This window comes from Eubalaena glacialis, chromosome 6, assembly GCF_028564815.1.
Source record: "Eubalaena glacialis isolate mEubGla1 chromosome 6, mEubGla1.1.hap2.+ XY, whole genome shotgun sequence".
Taxonomy (NCBI): Eukaryota; Metazoa; Chordata; class Mammalia; order Artiodactyla; family Balaenidae; genus Eubalaena; species Eubalaena glacialis.
Window position 1 is genome coordinate 14,772,319 of NC_083721.1, and position 23,015 is coordinate 14,795,333.

A 23,015-nucleotide genomic window follows, 5' to 3' on the forward strand; every position below is an offset into this window, starting at 1 on the left:
ACTTAGACATTCTAGAGCTGAGAAGCTTGTCACAAAAATACCATTTTCTTTTCTCTAATTGCATTTGAACAGATCATTATAATTGTGATAGTGGTAAACATAATCACAACTACTATATTTATGTGCAATAGTGGAATAATATTTGTCAAGTAAGTATTCAACATTATTTTAGATTTATGAAGTATAAATATATTTATTGGGTAGTCATCATTCATAACACCTCATTAATCCATGAAATAAAGTACTACTGCATTTTTACTGTTCTAGCCCTATCCCAAATGTGGGATAGGTCCAGTGTTCACAGTTAAGAACTATCCAAAACAGCTCATTCTCAGAATACACATCTAAATCAGTGGTTCTGATAACAAGGGATAATTTCACTTCCAGGGGACATTTGGTAATATCTGAAGACATACTTGTTTGTCACAACCGGGGTGAAGAGGGGATGGTGGTGGGAAGAGACCAGGGATGCTATTAAACATCGTACAATGCACAAAACAGCCCTATCCTAACAAAATAGTATCCATCCTAAATGTTGATAGTGCCAAAAGTTATGGAAACTGTGAAGAGAATGAATACATGTATAAAGTGCAGGAAACAAAGCAGAAAAGTAGAAAATGATAAAAGAAGGGCATGACAAAAAACAGGGGCATGAAAGAAGCAAATGAATGAAGCAAATATGAGAAATATGATGACAGAAATAGCATAAGTTGAGCAAATAGATTAAAAATGATCTTGGAAATAAATTCTCTGAACATTGCCTTCTGCCCTAATAAGTCTCTTGCGCACAGCTGGGTCAGAGTTGTGTTCTTAGCAGAACCACACTAAAGAAGCCAGAGGGCTCATTAGCAGAAAAGAAATTATTTTTGTGAACAAATATAGACATTTTATTGAGACTTAGTTATTCTAGTGAGTGATCATGAAATTGTGCTAGAAATCTCTCTTACAAATTAGACATAAGAATCTGAGAAAGTGATTATTAAAAAGTATGAAAATAATTTTATAAACTGAGAGGAAGATTGCTTATAAGTAAAATTTTAATTTACTCTCGCTTTCAGTCTTGTGCAGTAATTTAAACTATATTTTTTTATGAAACAGAAACTGTGAGCCCAGATTTTCTTGAAAATGGAGACTCTGATGGTTAATTTTATGTGTCAGTTTGGCTAGGCTATGGTGCCCAGTTGTTTGGTCAAATACTGTCTTGCTCTTGTTGTAAAGGCATTTTGCAGATGAATTTGTCATTTATAATCAGTTGACTTTAAGGAGATTGCTCTCATTAATGTGGGCAGGCTCATTCAACCAATTAAGACCTTCAGAGAAAAAGAAATTCTGCCCATGGGAAGCGTGCTGCCAGACTCTGCTTTCATGAGTAGTGTAGCAAGTGTGTGTGTGTTTCCTTTAGGCTAAGAGGGTTGGCTCCACAGCAAATGGATCCTAGCAGAGGAAAGCTGGGTGGGTGCACCACTGGTGGTGGGCAGGAACTGAGGGTGAGGAGCTAAGGAGAAGTCATGGAAGTGTGTGCAGTCAGGGTAATGGTTCAGTGCAGAGGGTCCCAGGGAGTGGGGCGGGGTGGTAAGACGGTGGTTTCTGGAAAACATACCACCAGAAAAGAGCTAGTATTCAGACATGAGTGATAAGTGAGGATATTCAACAGCAAAGACAGAACCATAGGGAACACTTAGCACTGGCTAAGTGAAAAGACATTTGATGTCCCTTTTGAACATCTCAGAATATCACCAGATGATCTGTTAACTAAGTAAAACGAAGTGTATTCAAACTTCCTGCAGAAAAGGGAACGCCGTTGCATTGAGGCGTTTAGCTGTGTCTCTATAGATAGACATTAGAAGTGAGATCTTGGGCTCAGATGGTTTCAAGGCACAGAATTGATTGGCACTGGGCAAATTTATTAGCTGATAGTTTAGAATTGATGGGCATGGCAAAGAGAGGGTACAAACACGAGTCTCTTGATAAGTTAACTGTTGCTTAATTAGAGAGCTGTTTTTCAGGTCTGTAGACAGTTGTATTCAATACTACAGGAGTTTCCTGAAGCATACAGTGAAATGATTTATTGGTTTAATCTCATCTTTTCCCAGGAAAAGTTTCCTGAATCAACTAGCTCATGCTGACACAGGTGGTCTAAAGCAGGTTGAGACAGATGGCCTCAGCTGTCATTTCCTTTCCTCCCATCCTTTCTCTTTGGCTTGAAGAAGAGAAGCCAGGAGGAGCACATAAATGGAAGACAAGGGAGAGCAAAGTGGGTAAATAAAATGATTGGGCCCCTCCAGGTCACAGGCGGCCTACGTAATCACATGACATGCTTGAACCCAGGAAAAAGGGAGGGGCTTTAATATGGCTGTAAGACTGGTTTTTAATTTATACTGGAGTAAACTTAACTACTAATATGGAATAAAATGTTTCTTAATATCTTAATGTGATCATAGAGCTGCACAAGGTATTATTCAGAAACTCAGGGAAGTTAGAGTCGGCAGGTCAAGAGTGAAGTTCCATAGCAGGAGAAAAATGAAGCACTTTCCTAATTATGCCCTACTGGGTCCAATCTGTCTAATACATCACTTGCATTTAAAATCAAAGATGGCCATCCAATTATTCTCAATTGTTTCTCACATTCAGTTGTAAGGTTTGACTTTCACTCAGTGAGTCCTATGTAGGGTCTAATATAGTAATTAATTTTTTTGATTGATGAAAGTAAAATAAAGTATATTGAACTTAATTCATGGAAAAGTCTGTTTTCAGTTATGATTTTACTATTTGTAATTATTTCGGCTTATTTGAAATCAGAATAAATTTCATGAACATGGAAGCTATGAAAATGTAGCTCTCAGGACTTCCCTGGTGGCACAGTGGTTAAGAATCCATCTGTCAATGCAGGGGACACGGGTTCGAGCCCTGGTCCAGGAAGATCCCACATGCCGCGGAGCAACTAAGCCCATGCATCACAACTACTGAGCCCACGTACCACAACTACTGAAGCCCGCCTGCCACAACTACTGAAGCCTGTGCACCTAGAGCCTGTGCTCTGCAGTAAGAGAAGCCACTGCAATGAGAAGCCTGTGCACCACAACGAAGAGCAGCCCCTGCTCGCCGCAACTAGAGAAAGTCCGCGGGCAGCAGCAAAGACCCAACGCAGCCAAAAATAAATAAATTAAAAAAAAAAATGTAGCTCTCATATCTCCCACTGCAGGGAGCATAACTGATTTACAGTCCCAGCTGCCAGTCTCTGAATCTACCCCCGCGTTTATGCCAAGGTCATACTGTGCCCTGTTTTCGGCCAGTGACTGAACTTGGCAGGGATACTCAGGCAGACCCATCTCTGTGACTTGCCGGTGACTTACCAAAACTTTCTTGGAACTGCCTGAAGAGGATTACTCTAATGCAAACTTCCTTCCTTCCTTCCCTCTTTCGTTCACTGAGTTCAGACCTGCATTGTTGTCTGCTGGATCTCCCAGAATTCTCCAGCTACCTCCCCATTTTCATGGACAGGTATTTTCGCCAATAAATATCTGTCATGTCGAATCCTAGATAGCAGCTATTTCTCAAAGGACCACAACAAACACATTAGAACAGCAAGATTTATATTTTTATATGAACTGGTAATTTACACGTACTATTGTCAATAATGAGTTTCGTGTGATATTCTCACCCTTCTTTGAAGTTCCTGTTCTTTGTGTTCCCTTTGAAACATGTTTTTATCACCATTTTGCACTTGCTACATGGCAGTGAGTTAAAATAGTGTGTGTGTGAATTCCGTGAAGGCAGGGAATTTATGTCTTCATTCCGCATAAATGCCTGGTCTAGAACCAGGACACAATAAATATTTTTCAATGAATGCCTACCTAAAAACAAAATTTTCTAAAGCAATTAGATGAAAAAATGCACCCATTGAGGGATATAAATCTGTTAAGACATAAGATATGCCATATAGTTAGATTCTCTAAACTTCCTCTTTTCTACCCAGCAAAATATTAATGAAACATATGAAACAAAGAAAACAACAACAACAAGATGTTTAACTAATGAAGACAGTTGAAGGTACTGGATGCATTCACTAAGTGTACCATATGGATAAAAAAATGTAATGCCATAATTCATGCTAGAGAAATAAGTTTATTTTAAATGTCGTATCTATTTGAAATACACTTAAGTGAAAGAATCTTAGGAGGAAAATAAGAATCTTATTAAGATAGTAACAGAAATGATTCAGAGCATTGACATAGGAATGAAAATTCAAGATATATCTCATATGTCTGATTTGGAAAAGGTTACAGGCCAAGGTTACTTTGTTACTTCTGGGAGGACTGTGTTAGCGAGTCCTAGTGTTGAAGATGGTCAGTAATCAAAGATGTTGGAGAGGCTGAGTGCTAAAGTTTCATAAAGTGCAGATATAACCATGAGGTAACGGGAGACATACAGTAAATTTATCCAAAAAAGCGAGAGCTGAAGGCTGGTTGGTAACAAGATGACTGGCAATTCCTGGAAGAAAAGTAAGTTGGACAGCGGAAGCTGGATCCACACCCCAGAGACTGGAAGCCAGTATTTCCATAACCAAAAGATCCAAGGCCAGTATTTCCCAAACCGAGAGATCCAGTGTAATTTGTTCGGCAGGGACTGTGGAAGATGATATTTTTTGGATGGAAGTAGGATGTCTGGTAGGATCTGGTCACAGCCCAGAGTGTCTGGAAGCTGGTGGGCTTAAAGAAGGTCTCCTGACAACCACCGTGGAGAGAGGAGCCCAGCTGGAAAGTGCTGGGGGGGTGGTAGATTATATTGCTGGGGTAGAAAGAATCATAGGTGGAAACTGGGTACCCCAGGTAACCTCCAAGTAAGAGGGAGGAGAAGTTTCCAGAGCTGCAGTTGAAAGACATGTTGTCAGGAATTCTAAGTTCAACTGAGTTGCAGAGGGAAGTTTGTGAGTGTGACTGTTACCTTCTATACTGGACAGTTATATACCGTACTCTAGCAATGTGTGTAAGAGCATGTGCCCATTTTAATAAGAATGCTTAATTAGGTTCTAGTCAAAATGAAATGCATTAACCTTCAAAGACCTTTTTTTATGAATGTGAACTTTTAAATGAAAGAATTGCATTCATTTTTCAAAGTAATTGTTCATGAAGCAAAAATGTTATTGTACTATAATTGTACCTATAAGATTGGTGTTTTATTCATCCTATCCTTAAAGATATTGTATTGAATGGGTAACACAGTGAGAATTTTGTTGTGTTTAAGGCTCTAAAAATTACTTTGTAGTCTCGAGGGGACATTTATTTAGTTCAAAGTTTAGCAACCAAATTGAGAAAAAGAAACCCTCAATATCTGCTCCATCTCCCAAATCTTGTGTACCTTATAGAAGAAATAACCCACTTACAATCCTCAATTGGTACAAACATTAAATGCATGTTTAACACATTTACATTCTAGTTTTCTTATAGCACAGGTACCCAAGCTGCTCTTGTGTGCATGTTTTTGATTTAAAAGTAAGGGTTCAGTATTTGCAGGAGTGCTTTGAAGATTACATTATAAAAATACTTAAGTCAAGAAATTTTTGTTCTGAAGTTGACTTGCTTCTTGAAAGAACTCATCAATAAATTTAATTCTCAAAAAAATCTCTATCCCCATAAAGTTTAAGTAATTTTTGGTGGTGTTTATGTTACTGAGAAGTAAATGATAAGCAGTATACATTAAAAATGGGCTTTTATTCCCTTAGTTTTCACTCATAGAGTGGGATTTTTATTACAGAAGGTAAGTAAAATCAAGAAATTAGGAAAGTGTCTACCCCAGGTAAACTTCACAGAAAGATCAAGCTAGAAAAATTCATAGTTACAAATGATCTTTATAAATTGAACTGAGAGTGGAGGGTATCAAAATGTATGATAATGTGAAAAAGAGAATGAATCATTTTGGGACCTCTGATGTGGTAAACATATCAAATGACGTATATATATTCTGCCTAGAGGACTAGTATAAGTATTTTTCTAGACTTTCCCATAAAGTTCATCATCGTTAACTATAAATAGAGTAGTGCCTGGTACAGGGGATGGCTTAAGATAACCTGTGGGTATAGGCAAATCTCTTAAGACATCTATCTTAAAAAACTGATGTATTGTCCAATGGAAATGACCTGAGACTCATTCTATGAAGACTTGAAATTACTAAGTGGAAGTTTTGAGGAAAGATTCAGCTAAAAATCTAAAACAAGGTACTTTTGCAGGTAACTGAGATTTCCATCTTGGGGGCACTTATTAGATATCCACCTAAAAAGGTATTGTAAATGGAATTCCAACATGGTAGAGTACTGAAGGTAATTGCAAAACTCCCTTCCAAACTGGAGATTTTATGAGTCTGAACGTTTTGAGTAGACAAATTGGTCTTCAATCATGTTGCATATACTAGGTAACAAAATACGTGCTCCATTTCTGTAATAAACAATTCTTATTTACTAGGCTTCTTAATTATGAATAGAAAAAAACATGCTAGTAGATTCCAAACCTTCCTGTTTTGTTAATAAATTATTGAACATCAAAACATCCATATAAATATTTAACTCAGCTAAATTGAATTTGCTTGCTTCAATGTCATCCACTCTTATATAAGCTATTTCTGTGGAAGAATATTCTATGAGATCAGATATTAAGTAATTTTGAGCATCTTTTTCTCAACAAAATGGAGGTTTGTGTACCCAAGCACTTTTGTTCAAAAGTAGAAGGGAAATGTTTTTCTATGAAATGAACAAATCAAACAGCACAGAAGCCACAGAAAGATAAACCTTCTTAATATCTCCTCTTCTTCAAGGTTGTCAATCTTCATTAGCCTACTACACAGAGGTGGAATACAAGTCATAGAAAAACAACAACAAAAAAATGACCATTATTTTAGAAATTTTATAATACTTGTCAGAAACACCTGAAAACAATTTAAGTTAACGTGATATATGTCGCTTCCTGAGGCAAAGGAAGACTCTCTTTAAGATGACCCCTTTGCTCCAAAAGTTCAAGGCAATTACCTTATAAACTTTCTATAGAACAGGGGCATTTTTCAGATTCTGGGGAATCCTTTTAGTGGTAAACATCACCTCTGATTAGAGAGAGAAATACTAGGCATTTTTGCCACATTTTTAATGTTTTTTTTCCCAGCATCTTAGATAAATAACCTCTAACATTCCAAAATAATATAAAGAAATTTATATTTATATTTAAAATTTAACTAATTCTACAGTAAAGACACACACAGAAGACAGAAAAGCTAAGACTGACTCATTAGTTTGCATGCAATTTTAAGCAGGGACATCAGAAATAAGGGGGTCTCTCAGTTAATATTTCACTAAAGCTATTAAAATCGAGATCCGATTAAAAAAAAAATTTTTCATACATCTGCATGTTACCACTGCTGCTTCCTGATGGCACTGTCCATTAGGTAAACTTTCCACTTCCTGGTAACAATCAATGTATGTTTTTGTTTTTAAAAAAATGACTTTGAGTAGATCAGTTAGCAACTTTGCTATCCAGATGGCAACGATTTTGAGACAGACTGTGAAAGGGGTATCAATTACTTTAATTAAGCCAGCTTCCCTCAGCCCAGACACTACATCTAAAGTTTTCTGAGTGATCTGCTCAGTGACCTTTGGTAGAGAAGGATGACTAAGAGCTTTAAAAATTCAATACTATTACCTGAATTCCAAGGCACAAACATGACTGCACTTTCCAGTTGTAAAACCACAAATACTACATATGTATAACTATGCTGATCTTTCCAATTCAATTAAAAAGAGGAAGGTGACTTGTTTTTATAAACCATGTGGATGACACAGTCAATGATAAGGTTATATAAATGCCCCTGTTGAAAAAGTGACATTCAAACTTAGAGTATTCCCATTGTAAGTTACATGTCCTGTCAACATGTCCTACTACCGCTGCTCTGGAAACTTCTCCTCCCGCTCCCTTGGGGACCACCTGCACTACTCAGGCTCCTCCTATGGCTCTTCTTACCCCAGCAACCTGGTCTACAACACTGACCGCTGCTCTCCCAGCTCCTGCCGTCTGGGTTCCTCTCTCTACACTGGCTGTCAGGAGACTTGCTGTGATCCCATCAGGTGCCAGACATTCCATGTGGTGTCCGGTCCCTGCCAGATGTCCTGCTACCACCAGAGGACCTCCATGTTCTTCATTCCCTGCCAGACGACTTACTCTGTGTCTCTGGGCCTCTGGGCTTTGGCTCCAAGTAACTTTCAATCTTTTAATTGTGGCTTCCCTTCTCTGGGCTTTGGATCCAGTGGTTTCTAATCAGTGGGTTGTGGCCCCAATGCTTTCTCATCCCTAAGTTGTAGATCCAGCTTTTACCTTCCAACCTACCTCTCTTCTAGGAGCTGCCAGTCTCTTTCTTTCCAACCAACCTGTGGACCTGGCTTCTACTAATATTATGCCTGAACACAGTACCTACTACATCTAGAAATTTAATGCAATAATTGCTATATCAATATCTATACTATTTATTGACCTTTTTTCCTACATTTAGCTTATAAATTTGACTTCTACTGTTACCTACTGTGGATTAGGGATAATTTGAATACCAGTAACTGGAAATGTATTCATTGAAGAAACATGCCAAAAATATTGAAGCACATTTATTTCCTATTTATTTCTCCTAATGAGTCTATTTCAAATATTACTAGTAGAAAAAAATGTTGTAATTTTAAATAAAAATATGGTATATGACATCCACATATTGGCTTTAACATTATTTGTTTACTTTGTGTCTTCAAAACTACTTCTAAATATCTGGCTGGATATTTCTGTATCTTGTATTCATCACTTAAAAAATCTTTACTTTAAAATGTAAAACTGTCCAGTGTCCTTTAGGTTTGGAAGAAATTATTTCATCTTTTATGTTTACTCCATCTGTTAATACCTTCATATGATAAAACCTGAAAATACATTTTTAAGACTACAAACAAATAACTGTGACCTTTGGTTTTGTCGTGGGTTAGAAACTTGAATATTTTTATATAAAATAGTTACAAGTTGTAAGGTATATTAAATTGACTACATCATATAATTCTGGAAGGAAAATTAATCATAAATACATTCTAAAATATTTGAGAAATTGAAATGGGGATATTTAGTAAGAACTTAGATTTTAGTGAGTTAGATTTGGTGAGAATTCCAGTTCTCCCAGCTTTGCATGCATGTAAGAAATCAAATGAAATTTCTAATTGATTTGTAAATGAAACATCTAGCACATTCCAGTACTTATTAACAAGTAAGCCCAACATTTTCCATAAAATCCGTTATACAAGTTTGATGGAGTCCCAATTGCTACTATGTTTTTAGTTCTGTTGATAACATTTGTTTGGAAAAAAACAAACAAAAAGAAAGTGAAACTCAAAAACAATGCAAATATTCTCTTGTTACAAGATTCAACTAAATATTTAAGCAGCTGATCACTCCTGAATCAGCAGTTATGCTCCAAACTTTTATCCATTATGTCAAGGACAACATTACTGAAAGATACAGATGACCTAGATTGTCACCCACAGGGTAACCATATGTCTTGGTTTTTTCCATTTGTCTCAGCATCCAGTCCCATTTGGTAATTGTCTTAGATTTTTCACTTTTTATTTATAATGAATAATTGAGTTAACATAAGTGATGATCAGTTTAGGAAACCACTTTGCTTTTGCTATGGTTTCATCTAGTGGAGTATGACATATATGTATAGTGTACAGAGTTTTCACTTTAACCAGTGTTAAATCTGAAAGAAGACAAACCATATCCTATCCTTTCCTTGGTCATCCTGCCTGAACAAAATGGAACTACTCCTTTTATTGCAGAGGGATCATGGAAAACAAATTACACTCAGATACAAGCGGTAGGACAGCTCACATGTTCAAATCTTCGTGGATGGTCATTTGTCATTCTAACCTAGCCAGTACTGCTATGGCTCTTTCCACAGCCTGCAAGGTGCAATAATACACCCCAAACTACCAGTAGGTGGAGATAGTGGGGAATTTAGAATTACTGATTAGGTGTACATAAAATATGGGCCTAAAATTGAGGGCGGCACACAGCATATAAATATTAATCTAAATGCTCTTGCTACAGTGGCTTTGCCACATGTCGTATTGTTTAAATCTACAACTATTCATTTTATTGTTTGGGAACATCTTTCTTCTTTAAACTTTGCAAAAAAATATCTTTTTAGGAGCAAAGAGTGAAAACTAAAAGTTCATATTTAATTTAAAAATGTGAATACTTAATTTCTATTACTAAAGCAAATTGATGGTGAATATATGACTTGTACAGCAATTCAATAACATTTACTCTCCACCACTGGGGTCAGAAATATCACTTACCACATGAAAAATAAAAGAGACAATTTTGCTGAAGAAGCATCCGTATCTATTTCAAAAGATAGAAATTTTAAGACGATTACTTCCAAAGATGATTAATCACTAGCAGTTGCAAAAGATGTGTTAATATATCACTCTGATGCATACATTTCATTTAGGTCACATAACTATTCTAAATCATTTTTACTCATGTTAAATCCTAAGTTTTCTTGTGCAAGTAAAAACAAAAAAAAAAATCCAACAACAACAACAAAACAAAACAACAAATGAAGCAGTAGCTGATGATATGCTCCTCCATTAGCAAAAGAAAAACTTCATTAAGGATTAATGAAGCCAGTATTATGTCAGTATTGTTAAACACTTTAAGTCAAAAATGAATTAATTCCAATAGTGGTTTGATTTCTTCATGCAGTCCAAAGAACCCATGTAAAGCTATTGAAAGTTCATAATAGTCTATTTGACAATGCTAATATAAAATCATTTAAAAAGTTCAACATCAAAGGTAAAATTTTTGGTTGTCTCAGTAACAATAAAAATACAAATTTTGGTGAAGGACAACATCATGGTAAAAACAATAAAGTAAGATTTCTATGGAGAAAAAATACAGTTGTAATTGCTGTAAACATATAACCCATAATTGAATCCAAACATGCTGTAATATTCTGCTACTCAGAGTAGAAATTGTAGTTTTAAAACATTTTTGTATATACCCAGAGTAGGTTATTTTGGCATGTTTTTCCCTACCTCATCAATCACCTCCTCCACCTCTGTTGTATTATTGTTTTCCTCATGCCTTTGTGTTGTTGATTTTTATGTCATTAGTATGTTATTTTACATAACAAAACACACACGTAGGGAAATTATTTTTGTCTCCTGCTTGGGCTATACATTCTTCAATGCCTGATTCTCAATCTTTCTTCCACATTCTATGTTACTTTTGCATCCAATTATACTACTTTTCTCTCTGCAGGAACTTTCCCATGATTTTATCCTGATTGACTCCTTGCTCCTTCAATCTGACTCACCAAAATGGGAATGCACTTTACAGATTAGTGAGATGTCACAGTTTGGTAATTTTACTTTTTTTTTTAATTTTCAGAGAAAATCTTCTAGAAGTGACAGTGTTTGTGTTGGGGGAATTTCGAGGGAAGATAAGAAATCTGCCAAGTTATATAAGAATCATCTTTATCTCTTATTTCTTTTTAATTTTTAACAATAAGCCCATTATCTTCAATTTTTTGGTTGCTGGTATTGAAATTGTGTATGTGTGGCTGTGAAAGAGAGGGTTTCATTTTGTTTTGTTTTACTATTCTTGTTCATAGCATTAGTTATTGAGAAAGGGAACATTATAATGTGACATTAATAATGATAATTAATATAGGATTTGTCATAGCACTCAGGATTTCTAGCAATATCTTCCTGAGGGATAATCAAGTATTTCTCTTGGACTATTATTAAATATTATGGTTAATGCAAATGTTTTCAAGAGAAATTAGCTCATCTTTCTTTAGCTTCCTTCTCCTAAATGCTGCATTTATTTTTATTTTTCTCTTTATTATGAATACTGCTCATGAGGCTAATGAAACTAAATCCAATAGGAGCTGAAGTCTATTCAGATAAAGCAATCTCTGTAGAGAAATACTCAAGGATCTTGGTTAAAAAAGGAGTTTTAAAAAACTTCAGGAAAGAACAAGAAAAGATTAATTCAAGAGATCAGATTCTACTGGATCTTTGATGTATAACCTTGGGCAAGATTCTAATACTTTTTGACTTTTCATTCCTTCATGTCTAGAAAGATCTATATGACACAATGTCTGTCTTTCTCACAAGGATGTTTGAGCATTAAATGCAAGTGGTGTATCTGGTACCCTTGTATTCTCTGTTATATCCTCATTTTCTCACCTATGATCCCAGGCACAGATATGGTGAACAATTTCATGCAGGTTTCAACCCTCTCTGCACAGACAGTCTCTCCCTTCATGCATAGACAACTTTTCTTTCACTCTCTACCTGGGCTTCTCGGCACAGCCAGGAAAACAAAAGGAACACACTATGAATCCTCTTTGCACAGGTAATGAGGTTCCAGGAAAGTAACAAACATCAGGGACAACATTCTAGCAATGGGAGACAGAAGCTGATGCATAAATGCTTCCCCCTGTTGATCAGATCCTGGGGTGGACAATTCCAAAAGTCATTCTATACATTCCTAAAAAGGCCCTGAACAATTGAGTCTCCATTGCCCACCATAAATCGACCAAAAAATATGTTCCTTTGTGAAATTTTCGTCTTTGATTCTTTCACCTTCCATGGTCTCCCAAACTAGCTCCCTGGGGTCTCGTGGCAAATACACTGTCTGTACCCAAGGTTTTGACTTGAGCTCTGCTTTCAGGGAGAGACGGGTTCAGGCTAAGACTAATGGATATAAATGTTTGTTCAGCATTGCTCAGATGTGTTGCTCTTAGTTGATGCAGTTTGAACCTTGGAGAAGCATCAGGAGGTTTTCCCACACCTCCTTAACCCAGTTACTCCCCACTTAAGGTCATTGTGAATCTCTTTACATATGTTCATAGGGACGGCTCAGGAATGAATCATGCTCAGGGACCAGGCTCAGGGAAGGATTATGGCACTTATGCCAACCAACAGGGAGCAAAACCTCTATCTTAGCAGTTGTTTAAGGCTCATCTTTTCTCTTAGCTGAAGATCCACACTCAGATACTAGACTTTCAGGTATGTTTTTGGTCTATGTGTAACCTTATCTTATAAATTATATTGTATTCTTGTCGCCTGCATTTCTAGTTATGTGCCAATTTCTCTGTGTTCCTTTATCAGCAGAAATCCATGCCTCCATTCTCAGGCAAGTGTCACTGATATTGAGACATACAAAATATGGACCTCCAGGAAATAAATACTCCCAGTAGGGAACATATGCACTGACAAAAGAAATTTGCTCAAATCTATCAAAATGTGTGTTCCCAAACCCAGTTTCAGAGTCATATTGATCTTTATTAAAAATTCCCAAATCCTAAATAAACTATAGGCAAATAATAATAAGATGAACAATATATTTGGGTGCTAGATGACAACATACATTTATCAGATTAAGATTTTCATTTTCAATTGCTCTTCCATGAAAATCCAATAGCATATTTTCTATCAATAGCACAGATATTAGGACTTCATATTGGGTTATTCATTAAATTCAGAGTCTCTCAAAAGTTGATGATGCAAGAAACTGATGATTTAAGAATAAAAGAACAGTGGTAAATGGTGAGAATGAAAATGATGGCTGTACTGGGTAAAGACTTTGATCTCAATACTCGAAAGGATCTAGACCCTCAACAAGTTGAACAATAGAAACAGAATCCACATGTTGGTCTGTAACACAGTGATTGGCAGCTACTGGAGGCAAAGTTGGTTGGACTGCAGAATCTGGATCCACAGCCCAGGGAAGGGAGCCGCAGACTCCATAACTCCGGGAGTTTGAGGCCACGGAATCCACAGCCCAGTGAGTAGCATCTTCTGGATCCGGAGCTCAGGGAACTGAAGCTGCTGGACCTAAAGCTCAGACACCCAGCGTTAAGTTGTCCAGCAGGGACTGCAGAGACTGGAGGTCCTGGGGCAGTAGCAGGATGTCTGGCAGGGACTGGACACCACAAGGGATGTCTGGCACCTGATGGGCTCATAGCAGGTCTCCTGACTGTAGAGAGAAGAGCCCAGCTGGCAGGTGCTGGGAGAGCAGAGGTCAGTGCTGTAGACCAGGTGGCTTGGGTAGAAGGAGCCTGCGTAGCACAAGTGGCCCCAAAAGGGAGCGGGAGGAGAAGTTTCCAGAGCAGCAATTATAGGATATGTTGACAGGAGATGTGAGTTCAGCTGAGTTACTGTGAGAAGATTCTGCTTGAATGTCACTCCTGAACTATGGCATTTATATACTTTCAGCAATGGGTGTGACACCTATGGGGTCACAGTTCCCACATTAGATTTCCTCTTTTGCATATGTGTAATTCAATAGTCTTCTCTGTAACTGCAGTTGCATTTGAATAGTTTTCCGCATTTGTTTTTATGGGTGCTGTAATTTTGTTGTCATAGCCAAAGCCAATGGACTACTGCTGTGTCAGAAATGCTGACTGTTTTACATTAATGCACATCCCATGATGACCAGGAAAGCAACAAGACCAGGAAAACTTTTCCTCTGGTTTATGCTAATCTGATTCCTGTGTATCCACATCTGGTTTTGCTGGTAGATGCTTTCCTCCTAAGAGTGGGGAATGAGACAAAATCAATTTTCTTCTGGTACAATGGATCAGAGGCACGGTTTCTAGCTGGATGGAATCCTTCCTGGAATGATCCACCTTGTCAACATTCATTCCTATTCTCCAAAATCACTTGGTGGCAATCTGTTATGGCAGCAATAGAAAACTAATACACCAAGTATCACAGTTACAGTGTGTCTCTAATCCAATGAAGAGAGACCAAAAATAGATAAAACAAAGAGACTGAGAGAGAAATGGCTAGAAACTGAAAGACACTTTGCTGTGTATGTAAAGATAAGATGACAAAAAAAAAAAGGCTCAGTTGAAATAGTACCAGGGAAGATCAATCTGGGCCCATCTCTATTCAGCCAGGAGGGAAACACGAGTCTGATGAGGGGAGGAAACAAATGAAAGTGAAGCAGAGAAGGCTCAAGAAAATTGTTTTTTCTATTGCACTCAAATTACTGGCTGTTTCCTAATGTCTTCTTAACTAAAATTTTCAAAATTAGTATATTTTATGAATTTTGATATGTTGTCCCTTTTATCATCTACATTTATAAATACCTAGGACTTCTATTGTCTTGGAATGTCTCTAGTTTTTCTCTGCACAGGCTTTGAATGACTTACTGGCACTTGCAGAGCTGCAGTTTGAAAGTTTTTTCTTTCCAGTTCTCTTTTCCTCTGCAGAACGTATGAATCTCTCTCTCTCTTCTCTCTTTTTGTCCCCACAGTAACATTTTTCTTTCCTCCTTTTTCTTTTCCTCCTTTTTCTGTGCTTAACTTAGACTTTCTCTTCTGTTTTTTCATATACATATATATGTTTATATATATTTATAGCCTCTCCTTAACTACAGATTCTAAGTTTAAAAACAAAGTTTGCTAGATTTTTCATATTCTGAGAGTATAAACAGATATTTTCTAGTTCATTCACAAAATATTCAATGTTAGAATAAAACCAGTTAAATTATATTCCAGACTCGAGGAAATATAGTGTTATGGTTGACGGCAATATTTTCTTATTTTATTTTCTAATAAAACTTTTATAAACTTACAAAAAATAATAATGTTAAAAATATTGAATCTTATCAATAAAATCTATGGCAACTTTAAAAGTAACATAATGTAGACCTTCCAGAAGGAAGAGGACTGAGGAAAGAAGTAAATACACCCAATTCAAATAGTTACTTGGTGAGTCCTTTATTTTCTGTTCTTCAAGACCAGAATTCATTTCTCCTTGCTTTGTGCCTCAGCAAGTAGGTAAAATGTCTAATTGATACAATACTGTGGACACTATTCCTTCCCCATTTTTTCTGTTTTCAAACACAACTCTAAAATTATTCTGATATTGGCCAAAGGGTACAAGATTTTAATTATGCAGGATGAATAAGTTCTGCAGATCTGATGTACAGCCTGGTAACTATAGTTAATGATACCACTAATACTATTTTGTATACTTGATATTTCCTAAGTGAGATGATCTTAAGCGGTCTCACCACACATACACACACAAATTGTAACCACATGAAGTGATGGATATGTTAGTTTGATTTCAGTAATCATTTCACAATATATACCTATAGCAAAACACCACATTGTACACTATATATATCAACTGCTATTTGTCATTTATACTTCAATAAAGCTGGACAAAATTTTTAAAATGTTTAAATATAAAATACCTGAGTTAAAAGGGGAGCATAAATTTATCTGGCAAAACTGGGAAATTGAGTGAATTTGTCTTCAGTTACTCCAGTTTCCTTGTTCAAGGACTATTCCCTGACAAGAGATATTCTTCTCTTCCCTTTGCTCTAAATTGCTAAATTTTCATCTACTTTAAATTAATATAAATTCAAGAAGAATTTGTAAACTCCCTAAACGTGGACTAAATTAAGCCCAGAGAGTATATTGTTTGTTCTATATAACATAAACCTCCACCATTATTTTTGTTCTTTTTTTTTAAACTGAGTTATTTATAACAAAAATTGAGATATATATTTCATGTAAAATTTATCACTTTGAGCTGTGCATCCAGTGACTTCTGATTTTTTAATTGCAGAGTCTAAACCCTTATGTTATGAACAAAATAGTTTTGATATGTGAGGTGTGTTTCCAGCAGAATCTCGTCCATAGTTGAAAGTTACAGTGGTCGGCACCCACCTACTGCTCTTCTCCAAATTACCAGTCAACTGGTCACTAACCTGCTGGGGATCTTTCTTTTATTAATCATCTAGGTTTGAAACAATAAACAAAAGCCAATACTTCTTATATAAAGGTCCCCTTTAATCACTCTCTATTATTACCTATTAGCCACAAAATATGTTCTTTATTATTATCCAACATAGATTAGAAGACTTTTGAATTCTGTGTTCTTAAAAATATATTCGTTGGACAAAGATATGGCTGCCTTTCTTAAATGTGCCACATACAATACTAAAGCACATTTCCCTTTGTAATATATTCTTGGTATTTTTCCCTAGGAATTTAAAATTACAATTTATTTATTTTTATTGAAGTATGGTTGATTTACAATACTGCATTTGTTTCAGGTGCACAGCACAGATTCACTTATAATGTACATATTATATATATATTCTTTTTCAGATTTTTTCTCTTATAAGTTATAAAATATTGAGTATAGTTCCTTGTGCTATAATTACAATTTTACAAGGTGGAGAAACATCGAAGATTTTTCAGGAAATGTATTAATGAGACATCCAGGTATTTTTCTATAAATTATCTGGAAACAAAGCTTGAGAACATGGATTCAAGGGCAAGTTTTTTACTTGGGAGGTGATCACAGTAAACACCTGCAGGGGGTGGGAAGATTGACAGGGAATGGAAGGAAGGCAGTACAGGGTGCATTACTAAGCCGGGCACCACTGTAGACAGCTGGAGCTCAGTTCTAGTGGAGGATTCCCTGTGCAGGGGCTCAGCATGCCCTGGGAAGTGAAAAAGTCCTTAGGCAGAGCTTTACAGATGCCCCGAAGAATCAGCCTTCAGATTGTACAGATGATTACCCAGGAGACGTAGGCAGGGTGTGGACAGCTTCCGTTGGGAGTGGGGTGTCACTTAGAAAAGCAAAGATGCAATAAATATGGAACAGAACAAAATAAGGTCTGGAAGGTTAAAACGGGATGAGAAAATCAGAAAGGTATGAAGGCACGTGGGGAGTGTAGGCCATATTGTAACAGTGTAAGGCACGGGAAGTGGTACGGGAGTGGGAGACAGGGTTAGAAAGAAAGGTTGATACTCACAACAGTGGCATTTAAATTCCATGACTTCTGGTGTCATCTATTACTACTTAAACTGCTGTAACAGACTTTTAAATGGTCATCTTCACTGTAGGTACTCCCTTATTTGAAACGCTCTTATGTATTCTAAACATAAATAAACCTTTAAAAATTACATAAAATTAGCAAGTTAACATTGTTTAAAACATTGAACAATTCTTCTCAATGAGAATAGAAAAGCTGGAGAAATTAAAAAAAAAAAAATCTGTGTTTGAAAACTTCAGAGCCATATCAAAATGTTCCAGAGTCACAGAGACACTATATGGGTCAGAACCGCAATCAAAAGAAAAGAGCCTATATCTGGAGTTGCTATTCCCTTCAAATTATATGTTGATTTTGAAAGTAGTGACTAAGAGGCTGAGAGAATTTTCATAAACTAACAGGGCTAGAGAAATAAAATTAGAATTTTGGGCTTACCAAAGAGTTGGGACCATGGAAAATATCCCAGACCATGGAGAACCAGTTCCCAGAAGTAAAACTGAGTTGCTAATAGACAGCTTCCTATAAGAACTGAAGCTCAGGTTTGAATTATCTCAATCCCTCTTTGGATTAAAATAATCTAGAATTCTGACATCTTTATCCTAGCAGCCTTCCAAAAACATAAGCAAATCTTTCTGGAGGGAGGTAAAGTCACCCAGGTTTTTAAAATATATATGAAATATCTATTACTCTAAAAATACAGCAGGAATAAGAGAAAATAAGACTGGAACAAAACAGAACAGCAGAAAATAGAATCTGAAATACACAATCCATATAATGGACATGTCAAAATCAGACATTAAAATACCTATGTAAAGAATTTAACAATAGGAAATAGGAAAATACTATTATTAAGGAATAGTTATGTTTAAAGAATTAAAGATAAGATTGAAGATTTTGGCAGAAAACTGAAAACTAAACAACAGAAACTAATTGAAATTTTTTAGAAATTTACAAAATAATAACTGATTTGGAAAACCTAATTTATATGTTTTATCAGGGGATTAAACATTGCTGAATAGACAATTAGTGAACTAGAAGATGGAATAGAAAGAAATTCCCAAACTAAAGCATAAAAAGACAAAAAGATTGAAAATAGAGAAAAGACTGTAAGAAGCATATATAACATAGTTTAATAGTGTATTTTGCTTATAATTAGAATCTCAGGGTAAAAAGGAAATAAGAATGGGACAAAAACAATATTTGAAGAGACTATAGTTGACAATTTATCAAAATTGATGAAAGGTATCATCTCACATGTGAAATAGTAATGAGGAAAATAAGAAGAGCTGGCTTAAGGTTGAGATGGCTGAAAGATGGGCTTTAGCAAACGTTACCCAGAGACAGCCTGCAACAAATGCTCCAAAGCTAAACTTACAAATTGTTTTCTTTAATTATTAAATAACTGAAATAATTTTGTTTGTTAACCCGGGTTGGCATGTACAAGACAGAATGTCCAGTCTGAATGTTTTACTACCCACCAACCATTTAGTTTAATTACAAAAATGTGTAAACAAGATTCAACATACTGATTTCCTGCATTTTTCCCTCACCAGAGTTTCCCCTTGTATTTTAAATCTTATCTTGCCTTTGCTTCTTTAAGACAAAATTTAATGACTCTCTCCTTTACATTTAAAGTAAGCATTTAGAATGTTTAACATGCAAAACAGAGAAGTGCATCTGGGAATTCTTTGACACACAGATTAAGGAACCATCACAAATTTCAAACACAATAAATACAAAGATAAAGATGGCTCAAGCTGTCACACCAAAAAGAATGACAATCTACAAAGAGAAATATACAAATCCACAATCACAACTAGAAATTTAACACTCTTCTTTCACTTTTGATAGAAACAGATGACAGACAAACAAACAATAAGGGCATAGAAAATATTAACGACATGATTAGCAAATATGGCCTAAGTAACATGCATAAAACATTGCGGTCAAAACTTCAGAATATCAGTTATGTTCAAGTGCCCACAAAGCATTTACCAAAGTAGATCATATGCTGATCATAGTGGTATAAGCTGAGAAGCAATAGCAACTAGAACAACAGAATTAACTAGTAAATCCTCATATTTTGGAAGTTAAGCATTATGCTTGTAAACAATCCATCCTCAAAGAAGAAAGCACAATAAACTATAAAATATCAAAATTAAACTGTGCTTAGTAGGAAAGTTATAGCCTTAAATGCATACATTTTAGAAGAATGGCTGAAAATCACTGAATCCATATCCACACTAAGGAGTAGAAATTGGAAAGTACATTAATCCCAGATTAAGCAAAAGAGTGAAATAACAAAAGGGCAGAATATACTGTTAAAAAAATAAGGAAATGGAAAATCAGTAACACCAGATAGATTCTTGGCAACGAATCCGTAAGATCTGGAAGAGACATAGTTGGGCTGGCAAAAGTCACTCCATAACTTACTGTGTTAGTACAGGTCATTCATGAAGCAGACACCAAGATGGAATTAAAGGTACAAGGATTTTATTGGGAAATGTCTGTGGGAGAAAAGAATTGGGGGAGGGAGTGAAGAAGGCTAGGAGATGTCAGACTTCCATGCGAGTCTGACCAGAGTGAAGAAGAGAGGGAAGGACATGACCCAGGTAGCCAGAGATTAAAGATAGTTCCTCAAGGCCATTGGAGAATCCTCAGTTGTTGGCCATCAGAGGATTCCATGTGTCTCTGTTATGCTCAGTCATTGCCTGGGAGCAGCCCCATGGAAAGGAAGGCTTCCATGCCAATGAAGTGTTAGATTTCAGACCATAGCATGGGGGGGCCTTTGGTCAATCAAACCTCCTGCAGATGAAGATCTGAGAAGTAAATTCTCAGGGCTGCTACACATACAGATGAGAATCTGTTAAGACTACAGATCTCATATCAGATACACTGAATCTAAAACTCAATTTTTCCTTCCCTCATCTCAATATTTCTTAGCTCTTTGATTCTCTTCATAAGGGTCCAAACTGGCCTGCACTTGTGACTCTGTCTTGGTTCTGTCCCTCACTGTCACTATGTCTCCAAATAATTGTCCAGGTTTCTCTCTGGTTGTAGCCATCAGTGATATTCAGTTTGTCCTGGCTGATATTTTTTCCTCTCCATTGTATCTGAGACACATGTGTAATAGAATGTAATAGATGGGCAATAATTTTGGAGAATGAGAAAACATAGGGACAAGTAAGGTCAGTATTTAGTAGATTCCTCATTCAAGCCAAAGTTGCACCCCTGATCCATTGACAAAGAAGAGAAATAATTTTATCTTATTTAACCACCATTTGAGAAAAGTGTTTTCTCATCATTGCCAGACACAAAACACCCAAGGATTATGACAAGAGGAAAAGGAAAATGATGCTTATCTCACCATTTCCTCACTATGATGGGGTAAGCATTAGTGTGAAACAGTCATAACATTTCTGACATAGGTGTAGTTCATTGGCCTTGGCTATAACACCAAAATTATAGCACCCATAAATACAATATGGGGAAAACGATTCCAACTGCAATTACAGAGATTACTGAGTTACACACATGTAAATGAGGGAGCACAAATATGTAAAAAATGACCCTGTAGGTTACTACATCTACTGCTGAGAGTATATATATACACACCTGTCCAGAAGGTTAAATTCAAACTCAGAATCTTCTCCCTGTAACTCAACTGAGCTCATACCTCCTGTCAACATGTCCTACACATGCTGCCCTGGAAACTTCTCCTCCTGCTCCCTTGGAGGCTATCTATGCTACCCAGGCTCCTTCCGGCCCAGCAACCTGGTCTACAGCACTGACCTCTGCTCTCCTAGCACCTGCCTGCTGGGCTCCTCTCTATTACGTGGCTGTCAGGAGACCTGCTATGAGCCCACCAGGTGCCAGACATCTCGTGTGGTGTCCTTTCCCTGCCAGACATCCCGCTACGGCCCAAGGACCTCCAGGCTCTGCAGTCCCTGCTGGACAACTTATGCTGGGTGTCTGGGCTTTAAGTCCAGCAGTTGCCTCCCTGAGCTCTGGATACAGAAGCTGCTACTCAATGGGCTTTGGATCCCATGGCTTCAGACCCCTGGGTTATGGAGTCTGTGGCTTCCCTTCCTTGGGCTGTGGATCCAGATTCTGCCCCCCAATCAAATTTCCTTCCAGGAGTTTCCATTCATCTTGTTACTGGCCAATCTGTAGATCTGGCTTCTACTGATTAATTTGTAGAAGAGCCAAATCCATTAAGACATTTAGATTCTGTACTGTGATTATCTATTATCTTAATTTCCTCCATTGAAAAGTATTCTGATATTCCCCGATCACCCACAACTCTTTAGCTCTCCAGCCCTCGAACGCTGGGTGATAGATTAACTCTGTCAACCTACAAAATTAATGAGAAATTCAAATTGAATTGTTGATAGAATTTATGGTTTTGTACTTCTCCCAAAGATAGATGGAAAGTCAAATAATTTGATTTTAATAAACTCTTTATTCTGCTATCCAAATATGTTGTGAATATTGTTATTTACTAGTAATGTGTCAGCTAGGATTTGTATTGTCATTGCTTCTGTTAATGGGCTTTGGTAAGCTCAGATTTGGGGAACTATGCACTAATTTTGATTAGGCTTAGATATTTTTCTTTTTTTAAGCAAGAGTTTTCCCCGGATGCCCACAGTTTCTTGGTACAGACTTTCTCTAAAAGAAAATCCAAGAGATTTGAATATCTTTATTCACACAATAAACATGGGCCGTGCATCTCTAAAGATATTATGTATGAGAGTGGTTTTAAGGGTGTAGGAATAAAATTTAGACTTCTATGATGAGGCATGTGCATAAAGGGTATTAAAATGGAAGACTAGTGTGTGGGTGTACATTTTTAGACTAGGAGCACCTCTGAGCTTTAGATTATCACAGTGGTGGAAATTTTCTCATTTTTTTAATTGACTAAATCCCGGTATCCCAGTTACTATTTTCAGTCTGCTCTAATTATCACCATTTGTATAAGAAGGCAGGCAACAAACTTAGATGGGAAGGAACTAGGCTCAGCAGGTGTGAGGTTGCACCTGGGTTCCTAGCCAACATAGAAACTGAACCTAACTGCAAAGAAGAAAGTTTTAATATTATCAAAAATGAATGTTTCAATTGTATATTGAAATAAAG

General features: G+C 36.6%; 2 protein-coding genes and 2 pseudogenes across 2 annotated transcripts; 2 read left to right on the forward strand and 2 right to left on the reverse strand.

Moving 5' to 3' along the window:
* Positions 1-4,436: 4,436 nt before the first annotated feature.
* Positions 4,437-4,883, reverse strand: LOC133092920 (keratin-associated protein 15-1). The gene has a single exon (XM_061192699.1). It carries the CDS (start codon positions 4,881-4,883, stop codon positions 4,437-4,439), a length of 447 nt encoding a protein of 148 aa, XP_061048682.1.
* Positions 4,884-7,901: 3,018 nt separating this feature from the next.
* On the forward strand, positions 7,902-8,426 carry LOC133093173 (keratin-associated protein 13-1-like; annotated as a pseudogene).
* Positions 8,427-13,695: 5,269 nt separating this feature from the next.
* LOC133092921 (keratin-associated protein 13-1-like) lies at positions 13,696-18,353 on the reverse strand (annotated as a pseudogene).
* Positions 18,354-21,518: 3,165 nt separating this feature from the next.
* Positions 21,519-22,071, forward strand: LOC133093175 (keratin-associated protein 13-1-like). The gene is given in 2 exon segments (XM_061192929.1): positions 21,519-21,877; positions 21,879-22,071. Coding segments are annotated over 2 exon segments (501 nt in total). The 5' UTR covers positions 21,519-21,569.
* The last annotated feature ends 944 nt before the right edge of the window (positions 22,072-23,015 follow it).